General features: G+C 41.4%; 1 protein-coding gene across 1 annotated transcript in view; it reads right to left on the bottom strand.

Moving 5' to 3' along the window:
- csgalnact1a (chondroitin sulfate N-acetylgalactosaminyltransferase 1a) overlaps nt 1-16,160 on the bottom strand; it is a 34,096-nt gene extending 17,936 nt beyond the window's left edge. Inside the window, exons 1-3 of the mRNA XM_073477333.1 lie at nt 16,088-16,160; nt 3,521-4,885; nt 359-575 (exon numbers count right to left, since the gene is read on the bottom strand). Of these exons, the coding sequence (XP_073333434.1) occupies nt 359-575; nt 3,521-4,295 (992 nt within the window). The 5' untranslated portion in view covers nt 4,296-4,885; nt 16,088-16,160. The remainder of the gene's footprint in view (nt 1-358; nt 576-3,520; nt 4,886-16,087) is intronic.
- Between the last annotated feature and the right edge of the window lie 1,824 nt (nt 16,161-17,984).

The following is a 17,984-nucleotide window of genomic DNA, read 5'->3' as shown; positions in this document are numbered from 1 at the left end:
GACACTAAAATAAATGAACTGATAAGACTTCAAGTGCAGTTTCAAAATGTTAATTACATGATTCTTCTCCTTAAAAAAAAAAAAGGAAGCTGGAAAAATCATCTCTTTCTTCTAATCTCTCCCTCTTCTTGTCCCTGTCTGCCCAATTAAAATGTAAAACTGAAATTCAAACTGGGTTTGAATAACAGAGTATCACATTTCCCTGAATTAGTTACGTGTGACACAAAGAACCATTTTGAATAATTAACTGTGGTGCTTCTGTTTATGTCACAATGCTTCTGCGACTTTGTGAGTACAGTAAGAGCTGGAAAAAACAAAATAAAAAACATTCACACAATGTTTCATCGCTGACTCCCACCTGAAGTTGTGCATGAACTGTTTGAACTTGTCTGTGCGTCTGGACAGCGGGACGATGATGTTGATTGGGACGTTGACCGTGTCCACCCTCTCGTTTTTCACCTTCATCAGCGGCCCAAATGGACGGAAGAGGACGAGACGCCTAAATTCATTACTCGACTCCCCCCTGAAGGTCAGCTCGTACAGTGTCCCTTTGTCCTTCTCCGTACGGGTGATACCTGATGGGTTAGACACAGAGACATGAGCTGCATTTATGCACAACAGCAATATACATTATATAAGCCTGTTTAAAAATAATATGTGTATTCGATTCTTCATCATCTAGGGACAATGAACTTCTGTAGGAAATTTCTTCTCATCTCCCTCTCTGCAAGCAAGTATATTTCACAAAATACTTAACTGTTCCTTTCAATCTTGTAGCTGCAAATAAATAACTTCTATCAATTGAACTTCTAATAATATGATGTATTTTAACGTTAACTTACTATTAATTTACAAAAATGTATGATGCAGGACATAATGTAAATTCAGCCCAGAATAAAAACCGAGTTTCTGTTTCAAATGTTAGTTTCTGTGGCTATAGTTCCTCCCCTAGTCTTTCTTTGTCGCAGTGATTTTGTTTTTCTAGTTTCCTCCAGGGTGCAGCTTTTGTTTAAATCCCTTGAGATTTCTGTGTTTCTTAGTGCCAAGGATCATGTTGTTCTCTGTTAGTTTTTAACATCCAATCTTAGAAGATTTGCTGGAAAATAAACATTTTTTAAGGGAACATTTTTAGCTTCAGCTCCATCATTATTTCTTTGTCAAATCTCTGTGACAGACTGATACTGTGAGGGGAAGAAATGAGGGCATGTTAGGCCACAGGAGATATTGTCCATGCAGTCTGCTGCTGCTTGACAAAGAGCCTTAACTGTACATACACATATAATACACCCAGCACACATAAACTGAAAGGGAGGCTATTCTGGTCATCCAGACCAATGTTCTCGTTGCTGGCCTTACGTCAGCTTGCCCCTCCAGAGAGATGTTGTTTTCCAATTACTCTGCTATTACAAGGATTATTACTTGCAAATAGACCTACTGAGGTCAGTCGGGGTAGGAGGAAAATGTAAACAGAAAGAGAGAACTGAAATTAGAGAGAAAAGAGAGACTGGGAGAAAGCGGAAGGAAACACAAAACTGGAAAGAGAGCAAAATATAGAAGCAAAAGACCGAAACTAAACCATAAAAAATAAAAAATCATGAGATGTAAAGTCCAGACTATGTGATAAAAAGTCATAATTATGAAATAAAAATGGAAAATAATGAGATAAAAAGTCAATCAAGGCGATGTTTTCGTCATTTCTTTCCCTAACTGGCAGAAATAGGCTTCCATAGCAGACAGACACAAAGAAGAGGGATATAACTAATAAAGAGAAAGTGAAGAGCAAGTCAGTAAATGACAGAGGAAGGAGAAGGAGAGAGGGAAGAGAAAGATGTCTGTGGGCAAAGATTTACAGTCTGATAGCGGCTTGAAAAATTAAGGCCTTCCTGTTAAATTGGCCAGCTTCCTGTGATGGGAGGCCTCATTTCCCAGAGGGACTCGATAAGCTTCCATTTAATAAGCACGCTGAACAATTTAGACTAAATGCCTTCACTTCCTGTCTCTGTCTTTCTGTCTCACTGCACTTTTCTGTCCCTCTGAACTCAGCGGTTGGTGGGTTCACTTTGCATACCTCCACTGTTTGTGTGCAGTTTCAGCTCACTTGCTTGCTAATGCAGCCCTGAAAGCTCCCTGAAGATGCTTTTGTCAGTCTGGCGATCTAGGCTGCCTTTCACTCGTCTGGTTGCTTGGATAAATCCCGGCTTGTCCAAGATTTGCTTATAATCAATGTCCATTAAGCAGCATTAAAAGCCAAAATTTGAGCAGGGTGTAGTCGCTGCTCCTTTAAAAGCAACCTTCACTCTCTTTCTGGTTGTTGAGGAATTGTAGAGGCTGTTTATGTGAACACACACAAACACACACAAATGTATGCACATCTGTTAAGATCACAGTCACATAAACACACACATAGATTAGACAGGACAGTACACATATAAGAGGCTCCCTACAGTGACCTATGGCTCATTTCCTCTCAGTCAGGTGCCCCCATTACTCACTTTAAAGCCTCCACCCACTCACACACTGAAGATGGTGACCTTCAAAGAGCGGATCACACACAGCAGATACACACACACACACACACACACACACACACACACTGAAATACCATGCTTGAAAAGATGCTCCATGTGAATGAGGAGCAGCTGTGTTCATTTCCTGAGGTTCTCATCAGAGCCCTGCAGAACAAACTAGGAGGATATCCTGTACTTGTACACAAACACACTCACATATTTCTGACCTTCCAGGGATTCATGTACACAAAAAAAAGATCGAAGTATCCCAGGGCTGAAGAAGCAAGTGTAGTATGGTCCTTGGACGCAGACAAAACAAGTTGTCAAATGCAACCATGTGTCAAGGAAGTTACGTTTATATCGTGCTTATTCGTTTTCTCAATGGTGACAAATGTTAGGTTATTATCTACACGTCAGACTGAGAGAGTGAGTTTGTCATTTACATACGTTAGTCGGAGCTAACGTGAACATCCAAACATGTACCCTGACTGGATCAGCGTCTTGTGAAACCTTGGTTGGGTTTATACAACGAAAGTACTTAAATTAAACTTAGGGAAAGGTTGTGGTTTCAGTTAAATGTCAAAAACATGTTCTGGGGGTGCCCCGGTAGATCAGTTGGAAGAGCGTGCCGTGTCCTCGCTGCAGGGTTTGAATCACCGGGGTTCAATGCTGCTGTGAAGGACGCAGCTATTTGTACACGGGGTGCACGCTCTACCAGAGCTACTAAGGCACTCCTGTAGTTCCTAATCTGAAGTAAAAGGAAATTATCCAGTTGTCTTTGTGAGAGTGGCAGCAATAGTAACACAACTTGGAAATGCAATTTAAATACTCTGTCAGCGAATATGAACGCTCAAGGTCAACATTTTGAATCTTTCCTAATATGTTAGTTAACGTTTCCTCATAATGTTAACAGAAAACAGGTAGCATATCATTTCCTTGACATTTATACTGTTGCAAGTACGTTGTACACGAACATCATTTCTAGGAAAAAACAATGTTTGATGTGCTCTTACCTTCTACGAAGTCAGATGGTGCATATACTTTGCTCGTCTTTTCGGCTGCACTCCTGCTTTCTTGTTGGGATGATGGCACGTTGAGGCTGTGCAGGGCCGTCTCCAGCACCTCCCCCAGCTCCTCTCTCTTGTCCTTCCTTACAGGCTTCTCCTCGGGGTGACGCGTCAGCCCCATCTCCAGCTGGTACACCCTCTGCAGGGTGAAACTCTCAAAGGGCAACACTGCGTACTCGCTGGGCAGCCTGGTGCCAGCACTCACCTCGGCCTTCGACAGCTGGCTCCGCAGGAACTCCTGGAGGTCCGTCCTAGCTCCCTGAGCTTCACCGAGACCTCCACCCTGCGAACCAGCGCCAGTGTCCTGTACCTCTGCTGGGCCCCCGGCGGCTCTCTTCAGGCTCTCCTGCACTCCTTTCAGCTGCTGGCTACGCTCCTGCAAAGCCTCCTTGAGCTGAGCAATCTCCTTCTTCAAGGAGGAGATGTGGAGGCGATGCTGCTCCTCGCGCTCTTGGAGGAGCACCTGATAAGACTGAACACCAGGGGGTCTACCACTTTGAGCAGGAGCTCGGGCTCCTCCTGTCCCTCCTGCTCCAGCTCCAACCCCCGGCCTTGTGCCCCCCAGGCTGGGGTGGATGGGTCCAGCGCGGGGCAGAGCAAGACTTGGACTGCAGGTCATCACATAGAGGAGTGACAGGGAGCAACAGAGAAGCACCAGCACGACTCCAACACGGGAGACCCAGGCTAGCATTCCACGCCGCAGCATCGCTGTGTGTAGCATCAAAACTCAAAGAGTTAAAGAGCCACCCACACACACACACACAGAAATATCATGTAACCTCACACACTTCTTCCTCGATGATAACAGTCCATTTGTGATGGCCAATCAATCATGGCCAATCATGGCCATCACCCAGAGAGGAGGCTGGCTACTTATCAGTGTGAGGTCATTTAGTCTGAATTAGGTCATTGCCCCTCCATCCCCTGAGACAGTAACTGGTTTTGTCACAGGCAACGTGATGTGTGAGGGTCAAGAGCTTGTAAAAAAATAAACTTTCTCCCTTTCTGTTCATCCAATTAGCTCCACAGTCGGCTCGAAGACATCATTACATCGTTACATCATCTGTAACTCATATGTGACTCAGCTGTTGCATGTGCTCTGACTCTCTCAGTCAGTCCATGATGTCCTCTTCCTGTCTGTCCGCCTGCCTGTTACCAAGCATATAGAGTGTCTCAGGAAATGTCTGGGAACGGTTGAATATTCAGCCACATCAGCCCAGATGAAGCAGGGTGATGCATGGGCCAAAAATGCTCCGTTTCATTAGACAGCAAATCCTGGCTGGCCAGTGGTAGTTTCCTCATGTTGTTTTCCTGACAGAGAAAACAGAAAGCAGATGTTTGTCATTAGCGAGAAAATTATTCTTAACATCTTGACCTCCACCAACATTACTCAACGTCACTTGTGTCATTAAAAAATCAAACATGCCAGGCCACTTTCAAATCTTGGCTTAGGATGGCAAAGGGTTTAACTGCATTTGCCAAACTAAGCATTCCTTCAGGACTGCAGCTCCCGGAAAACAACGTTGTCACTGATGTGTGAGAATGTGAGGAGGAGGGCAAGGGTGTGTGCTTTAAAGTACACAAATGACAGCGTATTTGTGTTATTGTGAGTGTGTTCAGTGGATACAGGGAAAATATCTGGGTCATATATATTCATCTACACCTGCAGTATATATACAGTAGGTGTAGTGTCGTACTGCTAGAGTGCGCTCTATTTTTAAAATGTATTTATTCAAGTTTAATTTAACCACAGCGTGTCTTGAGATACAATATCTCTTTCAAAAGACCCAACATTATATCCTTGTCTATTTAAAACCATTACATTCATCATTAAGCATTTCTAATGGGAGTGTTTGAAGGAGTGATACAAAGGCAATGTTTTTAAATAAAGTTTTTCTCATAGTTTATTTTAAGCCCAGGGTTCAAACCTCTGGGTGCTCCAGTTTTCCCCAGCCACGCTGCAAAATATGCAAGTAAAGATAATAGATGGATGAATAGATGGATTGAAGCTTCATATGAAAAGGGAATTATGCCAAGTTCTGAACAGACATTAATATTTAGCTGTCTTGATAAGAGGCTCCCATCCTGGAGGTCAGGACCTCTTAAAGAGTGCCAGGAAAAATCAGAGGGGTCGCCGTCCCTTAACTAGGAATTGAGAGCCAGGGGATGGTTAGCTTAGCTTGCCATAAAGACTTGAAGCAAGGGGAAGCTTGTCTGGCTAATCCATACAAAAACAGAAGTGTAAAAATTGACTGTTTCTTGGTCGAGTGCAGATTTCCAGCAGAAACTCCAAATTATGTCACCTCGGACAGAGCCAGGCTAGCGGTTTCCCCCTACTTCTAGCTAACCACCAGTGTTTTACATGTTCTCATCTAACATTGCCATAAAGCAAATGAGTGTAATTTCCCAAAATGTCAAATTATTCCTTTAAATATAGCCTAAGACTACGCTCAGTTGCATGTTAGCTTTCGTAGCTTAGCATAAACACCTGAAACAAAGGTAAACAGCTAGGATAGCTCTGTCTGAAGGTAACAAAATGCACCTTTAAACTCCTCTAAAGTACACTAATTATTGTACACTAATGGTTTAATTGTACAAAGACCAAAGAGTAAAAACAAGGAAAAAGTTATGGGTTTTGTTACCTTTCAGGCAGACCCATGCTAACTGCTTACGCCAGTCTCTAGTCTTGATGCTAAGCTAACAAGGCTCCTGGCTCCATATTTAGTGGAGAGGCATGAGAGTGTAATCCATCTTCATATCTTACTCTATCTATTCCTTTTACGGCAATACCAAAAGAAAAACAATTTCTTTATTCTGATCCCTCTCGTATGTTTTGTTTCTTTTTTTCCCTGTGAAATACTTTAATCTCTTTAGGCCTCTAAAAATCCTTCAAATGAAACAATCCAAGTTGGAAAAATCACACTCTCACAGCTCACTACCACACTAAAGTAATGCCATAACCTGACGAGTAGACATTGCTTCATTTAAGGGGGTCCAAAGCCAAAATAGCCTCATAAAATGATCACTGACAAACATAAAACCAGTCCAGAAAAGGTGAGTGACACTGATGTGTATTAGGATGTGTGAGTATGCATATGTTTTTGTGAGAGGGTGTTTCAGTGTTTGCGTTACAGTACATATCTGTAAATGTATCTCTGTGTATCACTCAGTCTCTCTTGACTCCCCACACAGTCAGCTCTTTGACAGGGCTGCCAGAAGCCGAGCCTAATGAAAGGATTAGTATATGGCAGCAGTGAATACTGGACTGTGCTCTAACAGACGGTTGAATCAGGAGAGACAGGGCGTCTCTCCAGTAGGACCTCCACCGCCAACTTAGAAAATGTTTGAGGAAAGGCTGCTCAGGGGGAAGCGGATGAGCGAGAGCTGTAGAGCGAAATATGGCTGCTGTGATGGAGTATCATCCTTTCAATTAAAGGAAAATCCTCATGATGTCACTTTATGAGACCATAAATCCTCAGAAAAATATGGCGTGACATTAATAGTGTGGCGGCGGCTTAATAACTTTCTCTGGTTGGTTCGCAAGCGGCTCTCATTACTCTCGTATCCATGCGAACACAAGCTGGGAACCTTAAAATAATTACATCACTTCTCCCAAATGACTTTGACTTTCCTGCTTTCATGACTTCCCATAACAAACAACACTAATGCTAGTGAGTGACCACAAGCCTTTCACACAAATGAAAGCATGCACTTAGTTCTGACATTGTGGAGGTCGATTTGCCTTTTTATTAGGGACCAAAGCACTACTTTGCATTTTTTAACTACAGTAAAAGCAAGTTAGGAGCAGAGCAACATGCTTATTCTTACGCAAACATAAAACAAATACCACTTATTGTGACCGCAGTAACTTAATAATAAGTTGCCAGAACTCAGAGGTGATGGCCTCAAACATCAACAACAATGTTCACCAAAGGACATTCAATTTACAATATACAACAGATAAATTCAGCATTCACTGAAATTTAAGAAAACAAGGATCAGCAATTTTTTTTGCTGATAAATGTTTTAAAGCTACAGTCAAAAGATGATTAGCTAACCTAGCATAACGACAGGAAACAGGCCGAAAAAGCCAGTCTCGCTCTGTCAAAAGCTAAAAAAAATCCACCTATCACCATTTAAAGCTCACAGTAACACATTATTTCTCAGTTGTTCGATGAGCACAAAAACAGAAGTGTAAAAAATAACTAAGACATATTACTTTTTAAAAATCACCAAACATATCACAAACACAACAGATGTACAGATCCTCTGTGGCAGAGCAGCCGAACCCTGTTGTTAAGTTACAAGAGAAAGATTCATCGCTGAAAGGCGGCTGGTGTGACTGAGATTTATGAGCTCACAGTCAAACCACTGGGAGTAAATGATTTGATTCAGTCCTGGTTACTGGACTCCCCATGGGGATAGCTATGGCTGACACACAGGAACACCGACAGATAAATAATCATCTCTGATTTTTTTTTGTTGGAGGGATGTATACACAGGCGTCTGTAATTTCCTGCTTTGAGTTACTGTACGTGCCCATATGATGCTTATCTTTAAAGAATATATTGAAAGAACATGTGTTTGTTATGGGATTTTTATATTTCCTTCACACATTGTGTAAAACAAATATTATTATACTAGGAATGATTCAGATATCCAGAGAAGAAATATTATGCATTTCCATTAAACTTAACTGTTCTTGCTAGCAATGTTGCATATTTTCCTCAAGTCCAGTCTAGTTATGGTCTAGAGAGAAAAATCTCAATAACTATCAGATGAATTGCTGTGATGTGACGATGAATAAAAACTTTGATGATCCCCAAACTTTTCCTCATCGCCGTCATCAGGATTACATTTTACAATTTGTGCAATACTATAATTTATGACCAAAAACCCGCAAAACTATTGACATTCCCATTAGCCTCATCTGTTTTGTGTTTAGTGCTAATTAGTAAATGTTGCATGCTGATGTTAGCATTTAGCTCAAAGCATCCCTGTGCCTACACGGAGCACGGCTGCAGACTCTGAGCCGAGTTAACACTGTGAAGAAGTTACCCCAAGGCAGTCTTTCACTTGAATTACGATTTATCTCTGTGTTATCTGAACAGCATAGCCTACAGAAAACTTTGTTGATGATATACTTAAGCTTCTTTCCAGTAAAACCCAAATGGAAATGACATTATCTGAATGTGTGACTTTGCCTTTGGCACCTTACCACAACACCTCGCCTGACCTCGACCAACAATATGCACATTTTACGGCATATTAATATATTTCATCATATTTGTTTTTGTAATAATTCCTGTTTAATAGTTTAATCACAGCAGCAGTTAACTTCAACAGGAAAAGTGAACCTGACATTAAATTAAAGAGTTCCTGTTTTTGCTGTGACTTCCTTCTCTAAATCTGTCTGGCAGAACAAGAACCTGATAACAATTTCCTTGCATTTGTTTCAACCTCTTCAGTTCACGCAACCTCCGTCAAAGATCTCATGCAAAGGCGTTTGCCAAATCCTCTTTGCATAACAGAGCTAATAAATCTACATGCTGTCAGGCTTGTTTACCAACAGAGAAACAACACAGAGGGCACATTTCTACCACTTCCTGAGATGACAACTGATAAATGTACTCTCCCCCCGTCTCACATATTTCATTCTCTCTGCTAGAAATAGACAGCGATGCAGCGACGAGAGTGGGAGAGGGTCAAAGACGGAGAGACGAAATAAATAATCAAGCTGTCAAAAGAAGAGAAAAGAGAGAGGGGAAAGAGGATGATTTAGTTCTTGTGGGTGACCAGAGATGTTCCCAAAGCTGAGCTCTGCAGCATCTGGTTCAGCCTCTGAAATCACTTCCCCACCTCCTGCTGCTGCTTCCTGCCCACGGGACATTTGTGTGTGTGTGTGTGTCTGTTCCATTTGCAGCAAAAATATTAATGTTACCCTCTTAACACCTGTTAGAAGTGCTGTGTTTATCTTTGTTGAAATGAGTCAGAAGGGAATAAGTGGATGAGAAAAAAGAGAGTATTGAGCGAGGCTCATTTCTGCATTTCTTCTCAGTCCTCGGCCCTGTTACTGGTTGACAGTCACACTAATACAGGAGAAATCACACACAGGTAACAGGTTATCCGTGTGTGTATGCTCCTCTCTGTCCTACAGCCTACACAGGCCGACCTTTAAATGTCTGAGGCATTTGAGAAGCAACCTTGTGACCCTCTCATTGTGACAAATGTGGCATCTCGGACGTGCTGTCGGATCCAAAGAGCCGGTTCTCTTTCCTCGCTGCTGGTATTTAATGTATTCGAGCTCAAGCAGGTCACTCTGAAAGAATAATGTATGCACTGAGACCATACAGTGTACGCTCTTTTCAAAGGCAGGCACACTCTGCAGATGCATTAATTGAGAGGATTTGAGTGTGTGTCTGAGTGTGAAAGAAATTGCAAAGAGAGGAGAAAACCACAGAGGAGATACTGTGCATCTGCTTTAAAGGATCTCATCAGTGTGACCGCATGTTGGAGCTCTTCAATTGCAAGTCTTAAGCTAATCTTAAATCATTGCCAACTGTTTTCAGGTTCACGCTCAAGAGCCATTGTTTTCCAAGAATTTCTGCATGCTATGCACATCTAAAAACAGACTTGATTCATGAGCTGTGCAATCCATCACGGTTAAAATCCACTTAGCATTAAGTTTTGCCAAAGTTACATAATCATCGAAAGTTTAATAAATCTAAAGCAGATGGATTGTTTTAACGTTGCAATTCGATAAAGTTGAGGGACTTGAGAGAGAAGAATCAGAAAAAGGACGGTTAAAATCTGATCAGCAGAGGCTAAAGCAGGATTATTGGCTATGCATTAAAGGATAAGTTCACCCAAAAATGAAAATTCACCCTCATTCATTTATTTTACATTCTTAAACGTCCTCACCTACTTCAGTGGTTTAGGAGAATACTACAACGCTATGAAGCTCCAGAAATGTCCTGTGGACTACGAAACTTTACCTGACTTTCAATCAGCATGGGCGTGAGCAGATGACAACAGATTTTTGTTTGAACTCATCCTTTAAGAGGTGAAGGCATAGCTTCGGAGCATTAACACGTAGCCATTGAGGTTGATGTGTGCCTTTTCAAAAAAAGACATATCAGAACAGCAGAGACTACAGAGATACAAACATGGGGACCACAAGAACTGTGACTGTTCAGCAACGGCAGCTTATGAGAATGATGCAACGTGAAGCAAGTTTAAAAAAGGCTCTGTTATTTTCTCATTTTCAGATACACACCTCTACCACAGTGAACACAGTTACTGTACCATAAATAAAGCGCTATTCACTCATCTTGTGTTGTTGTGTCGCTGTCAATGAAAGGAATGTGATGAGCTATAAATCAATACCTGCACAGTAGGTATCCACAACGCGACTGTCATTAAGTCAAGTCAAGTCATGTCAGTTTTATTTACTGTATATAGTGCCAAATCATAACAGAGTTATCTCAGGGCACTTTTCGTATAGGGCATGTTTAAACAGAACTCTTTATATTATTATTATTAACCCCTTGCACCCATTTCTGTATAAATACAGTTTCACATAATGCGACCAACAGTGTTTCTTTGTTAGACCATCCCTGACTAATAAACACCCAGGTCTTTCAAACTCCATGCCACCAGACTGCACACAGGCTTTTTGTTTTAAATGAGTCGTCATTAAACCCCAAGCTGAGATAACCTCCTGTGACATCATTAGACTTCACTCCTCCAGAGCCGCTGGAGACATTATACAACTGTTTCCACAAGTCGGAAAGTATGATGAGCGAGATGAGCTTTATGCGAGTTTGCCTTTAAAAGTCTCCACACTACCGCACAATTATGTCACTTGGACAAAAAAATAATACAGACTTGACGTAATAAATGTTGAATTACACACCTGAAGAAAGTTTTGAGAGGCTGATCACATGTTTCTACGGTATGGTAATTAATCTAAACCAATGGATGCCTGAAACAAAGTGCATTTCATTTTTTTAATCATAGTGGTTTGCAAAATCTTTTAGGTAAATAGGGATGCACAATATGGATTATTTTCAGCCAATGACCGATAATTACCTGCTTTTTATGGCCGATATCAATAAGATAACCGATAATTTCACATTTTCCGAAAGCCGAAAGCAATTTGGCTTCATATTATTGGCTCTATTTATTGGCTAGAATTGCACCAATTTCCCAATATCAGCCCAATAATTTACTGGTAGGATATATATCGCGCAATCCTAAAGTAAACTATATTTTATCTGGAGAAAATCAGCTATAAAATGCAAAACAGAAGTTCTTTAAACTCATGGTTTCTCATCCAATACTCATCCAAAAACTAGACACGTTTATATGAGAGCGCTTGGATGCATTCATCTTTTAAACAGCACCCCCTCCTCACATACACATCAAATCTATCTAAGCAAGTGGCCTCTGTGATCATTGCAAACAACCCGATAAACCACAGAACCATGCATGTTTAAACTCCGCTCCATACCGTCTGCCTTCGTCTCCCTCTCCTGTCTTCCTACAGCCTCTAGTGGGCTGTGTATTTGTTACAGGTCAAGGATGTTAATGCATTTTATGAGCACGCTGGCCTCAGTGAATGTCAGGGCTTCTTCTGCTCAGACGGCTCTGTCTGAACTTGCCCTCCAGCTATCTCACTGTAAAAATGAGGAATGTCCTCTTGGGAGGAAACAAGGAGAGGAGAGGAGAGATTAATTAAGATAAATGTGAAAATGAGCATGGAGGGGGAAAAAAAAGGAGACTGGTGAGAACGTCAACCATGCCCACAGATTACTTGAGGGAACTATTAAGCTGGTAGATCAGATACATGGCGAGAGGAGAGAATGAAGAGGAGTGAGTATAAAGTGAGCATGTGGGAGGAAAAGAAGGCGCGAGACTCGGAGAAAGGTTTCTTTGATGTCTCCTGTCCCCTCAGGTGATTCTCCCTCCCATTCATTAGGGGCCGGTTTCCCCGGAACCTTCCTGTCGACGTGCCATCTGGAAGGCCCTTAAAAAACACCACATTACACTCCTCTACTTCACTACAAGCGGCCCGTGTTAACATTCACCCACCGCCATCCCTCCTCCTCCTCCTCCTCCCCTCTCCCTTTCTCTCCGCTGGTCCTCAAAGTGTCCCATTTCTTCGAAGTTAGGTTAGATTGTATCAGATGAAACATTAATGGGCCCCATGGGGAAAATGGGTCACAGCAGCGGCAGAGAATACAGAAAAAGGGATAGATAGAGGAGATTTTTCACACATTTTCTGACAATTTACACGCAGTTAATTCGTAATGAGTATAATCATTAGATGCAGCCCTACTGCCGCTGTGCCCTATGTGACACTCTGTATGCTTTACGGAGCATTTTAACGTCTTTCAGCTCATTGTTTTTGGTTTTGCAGTTCAGCTATGGGATCAGCTGGTTATCCTACTGTTATAACAGGCATTGTGACCGGTCAGGATGTGTTATTATGTGTTTATTATAACATAATTTTATAACAGAAGTTTGAAGTATGATAGTGGCCACTCAAAATGTGTGCTGATACAATATTTCTTCATCCAAAACACGAGAGACAAAGTGGAGAAGAATTTAGTATTAAACACAGTCCAGATTTCCAGGACGTGACACAAAATGGCTCCACACAGCTCGTCTGGTGTAATTCAAATCTCTGGAAGTTAACATACAATCTTTGTTTTATCAGTCTGCAATAACAGTATAAGTTTAAATATAGACGGCCGGTTTAAAGTTGATTAGAAAATAAGAAAGTTTAATTTTTGGGTGAACTTTACTGGTATATTGTTATGACATTGTTTCAAATGTCAGCTGCGGTATACTGTTTGCACATCGAGTATCTGTCTGGCTCTTACCAAGAATGGGGAAATGTGCTTTGTTAGACACAAGAAGTATCTGTCAGCCATCATAAACAAGTGACTGATGCTATCTAAAATGAACAGTGGGGTACACAAACATTGATTTTAGTGTCCGTTGGAGTCAAAAAAACAAGATTGATCTATCTCATCAACCAACACAACAATACCAGACACCACACAATTCTACAATGTGCTATTTGTTTCCATCCAGAATGGGGAAATTAGTGGGCAACTTCCTCGTTCAGTAAAACACAATGAAAAACCACAACACAATTCCAGTAGGGCACTGCTCATCTCTGCCTAATTATAGTGCGATAATAATAATAAACCTCGGTGTTCAGTAAGACACTTCCTCTGCCACAGGCCTCTCAGTTGCTGACAGTGAATTTACGAGTGGAACATTATCAATAGGTGATCATTTCAGAAACAATTTCATCTTTATATTGACAAACTGAGACTGAACTGACTCTAATAGTGGATGCGAGATTGGTAATAGAGTGGAAAGAGGCCCTGAGACGAGGCACATCCTTTGGACAGTCGCACAAAATCTGACCCGAGTCCTTCACAAAGAAATCCACAGTCCAGCAGCATTAAACAACTTAGACAAATCATCCCCAGGCTCGTACAGGCAACCAAGAGAGATGCTGAGGGTCTCATTTTTCACATCACGTTACAAGCCGCTCACATATGGCCAATAAAATAGTGATTACTACATGTTTATTGCTACAAATTGTTACATAAAGCCCTTTAAATATCTCTGAAATTTAAAACATCTTTATCAAGGTTTAGCACAATCCCAGTTGTGGAGACATTGGTACAATTGTCTCCTTGTAAGACAACCCTCTTTTGAATCAAGACCTTTAAATGTGCTTTTGTATGCAATTTGTTTTATGGAATATCTGGCTTTTATCTGGACCCTGAGTCTGTAATAAAGTTTTCTGTTCATCGCAGCCCATCACCTGCAACACACCATCATAATTGCACATCATCACTTTTGCAACTCTCGCCACTTGGGCAACAGAGGTCCACTGAATGAGAATCTACCGTACGGAAATGTTTGGCAAATGAGTTGTGAAAGCGGTAACAACCCCGAGCCAAGAACAGTGAGGACCTGAGCTCATTACTTCCCTCTTCTCCCTGGACGGTAAACTATCACACAGAAATTATTACCCAGCTAAACAGAAGAAATTTCTCAACTGTAGCTTCTTCGCGTGCAAAAGCACACAGATAGTGGTTTGGTATTTAGCACTTATAACAATATTTACAACTGAAACAGCTCCACCTTCTGCTGTTGAAAGTATAAACTGGTTCACCTGATGATAGTTAAACCTAGGGGCAATATACACTTGATTGCCATGCATAAGCTCTACTTTTAATTCAGTGGTTTATATAAACCAACTTTATCTGAATGAGCAAGGGCAACTGTAATATCATCAGAGGTAGCATGTCAATACGCTGCAGGGGACGTTACATCAGTGCCATTAAAATGTCCCGCGAGATAGTGTTATCTGATCTGTGAAACATGAGAGTACATGCTGTCTGCCAGGCCGCAGACACACACTCCCAAACTCACAGACATGCTCTAAACACACATGTAGGACACCCACACACACACAAACACACATGTATTGAGCATCTAAAAGGGGGCAACTTTATCTTCCAGGCACAGAAGGCACATATATGTCATCAAGTATCACATCAATTATTCCAGTGAATCACTCATATAGAGTACAGGCATGTCGGTAATTTACCCTGTGCGTACCGTATGTGTACACTCTGCAAAGTCTTTCTCTTCTCTGCTTGCTAAACAACCCCAAATCCCACATAATCTCCAGTTTCATTCTTCCAATATGAGCAAAACAACTCTGGCAGCTTGCAAACCAAATATTTCTGGGTGCTAGGTGCCTGCTAGTGAGTGCACTAAGCAGGATTAGAAACATTTCCCTGATAAAACCTCCAGCACACTCTATGTGTGGTATGGTGTGTACTGTATGCATGCGTGTGTGTTTGCGCGGGTGTGCGTGTGTGTTTGTGTGTGTATGTGTGTGTGTGTGTGTGTGAGCGAGATGCAGAGGAACACTGTGGAAAAAAAGAAGCCTGCACTTACACTGAGTGCATGTAATTTTATTATCTGGGTCTACTCTATCTAACAGAAATTACGGTGGGCGTTTTTTGTTTTTGTTTTTTTTTAATTCCTCCCTTTTTGATTAAGCTATAAAGTGCCCCACAGATTGATTACCTGGCTGCTTTTTCATAATAATTGCAATAAAGGGCTTTTCATTTATATTAAATATGACAGAAAAAAAAGCTGTATCAACTGCAAGGATGGATGAAGACGTACAAGTTATTCTCACTGTGCAGAAACGTTTGTCAGCTTTCATAGTGAAAGTGGGAAAAAAAACAAAAAAACAGACTTGATTTGATTACATTGCACATGAAAAGCAGCTGAATATGTCCCACAAATGCAGCAAACTTAAAGTTAACATTAAGCAGCGTGCGAGTGATCAACACAAGCTCACTGTTGAGATGTTGTGACTATGATTTTTTTTTTTTTTTTTACATTATGGCTGTCAGCTGACTAAATCTCTAGTTAACATGCCCTCTCGCCCGGGACCCAACTGACCTCTTGCTCCCTCCAGTCGTTGCTTCAGTCCATCCTGAGTGAAGGTCTTGTTTTGTCCCGGTGCTGCGGTCCCCGTCCCGCAGCCCTCCACCGGTCCACTGCCGACACTTGCGGAGTGCAGGAGCGGGTGTGAGCGTTTGTACCGCCGTGTGGCGTCAAGCTAGCCGGAGAGAGGCGGAGGAAGACAGGAACATGAGGGGTGCTGCCTTCACAATAAACACAGCACAAGCTGCATGTTCCAGCTCCTCCAAACCTCACTTATATTAGACTAACACATAGGCTATATTTAGCTTGTTTAATCATTAAAAAGGAATTAAACAAGTGTAAAAACAAAAAAAAATGTAGGTTTTAACAGGGTTAGGCTAGGTGCTGGAGCGTTTCTGAGGTTGCCAGGCAAGAAGGGGAAATCCAGGAAGTAAGCCAAGGTTAGCTGTTTCCCGCTGCTTCAGTCATCATGCTAAGCCAAGCTAACTGGTTGCCGGCAGGAGCTTTATATATATATACGATTTCAATCATGAGAGTGGTGTCAATCTTCTCATCAACGCTCTCCAAAGTAAACAAAGTATTTCCCTAAATTCCCTCTTTATTTGTGCTCTACATCCTGTAATTCAACCATTAGCAAGTGCCTCAAAGTTTCTACATTTTTGGCGCTAAAATATAGGGTTTTTTTTAATTTATCCTACAAAAAAACTAGAAAGAAATCAGTTATAGCATTTTCTTTGCATACATATTATGCAAATAAATTGGAATTGCGTCTCTAGAGGAAATAGATTGGTGTAGTTTGTAGTCTTAAAACCCGGAAATCAGTTAGCATTTTTGCACATCTGGTTCCCTCGTCTCAAAGTCAAAGTTTTTTTAAATTGTTTTTTGGTTAAATCCCTGAAATAAGGTCTGTGTGTACCACAGGCTTAATATATTAACCCAATTTGTTTACATAAAATACATAATTAAATGTCCCATAATTGAACTATAAAGGGCTTACATCAAATTAATTTTATCTTTACAACTTGTAGATTTAGGAATAAATAATGGCGAATGGTACAGAACAGGACAGCACTTTATAGTAGCATGTGTGAAGAAAGGTGTAAAAGTAGCCTATACAAGTGTATTCACAATTGCAAGGTATTACTAGGCTAGGCTACACTGTGATATTGCTATTTTTACTTAAGTAAAATAAAAGTATATTTTCTAAGATGTCCTTCCACCTCTCTTTATCATACATACACAGACATGGCAGTTTGGGGTCAAACAAACATGCGTCTTATTTTGAAGGTCTTGCACGGAAGTCGTAATTGTTGCCATGGTGAGCTTGACACCGGCGCTCCTTCATGCGGGCTCCCCTCCCCTCCCCTCCCCTCCCTCCCTGCCTCTCGCATAAAGACAGCCTTGTTAGTTCAATTCAAGACACCGTTACAGGAGGAGGAAACACTACTGCCTTTCATTTCCCGAAGCCAACAAGAAGTCCGACTGACTCCTATAAATGTGAAGTCGACATAAAGATCCGTCTTAATCTAAAGTCGACCTGAGGGGCTTCTGCATACAGACCGGGCTCTCAATCAGGCAGCAGGCAGGAAGCAAACACAGAAAAACAAGAGCAGTCAGCAGCTGCCATGTGGATAAAATCATGTAGATGTCAGCTGTAACTGTGTGGTGACAATATTCCTCTGTGAGCTGTGTGTTTTCAATTATCTTGTTACTTTTTTACGCCGACGTACTCAAGTCTTTCACCCAACTAAAACAGCAATACCACTGTGTGAAAACACTCAAACCATGTCCATGTTTTTAGTCTACAGAGCCAGAAAAAATGGGGGGGAAATATTGACCTTTGACCTCACATCATGACACACACTCACACAGTCTTAAAGCTGATGTGATAATGCAGTCAGACCTATAATAA

Source organism: Pagrus major, chromosome 12, assembly GCF_040436345.1.
Source record: "Pagrus major chromosome 12, Pma_NU_1.0".
NCBI classification, from domain to species: domain Eukaryota; kingdom Metazoa; phylum Chordata; class Actinopteri; order Spariformes; family Sparidae; genus Pagrus; species Pagrus major.
The sequence above is the reverse complement of the archived record's forward strand: the minus strand, read 5'-3'. Positions and strand labels throughout refer to the sequence as shown.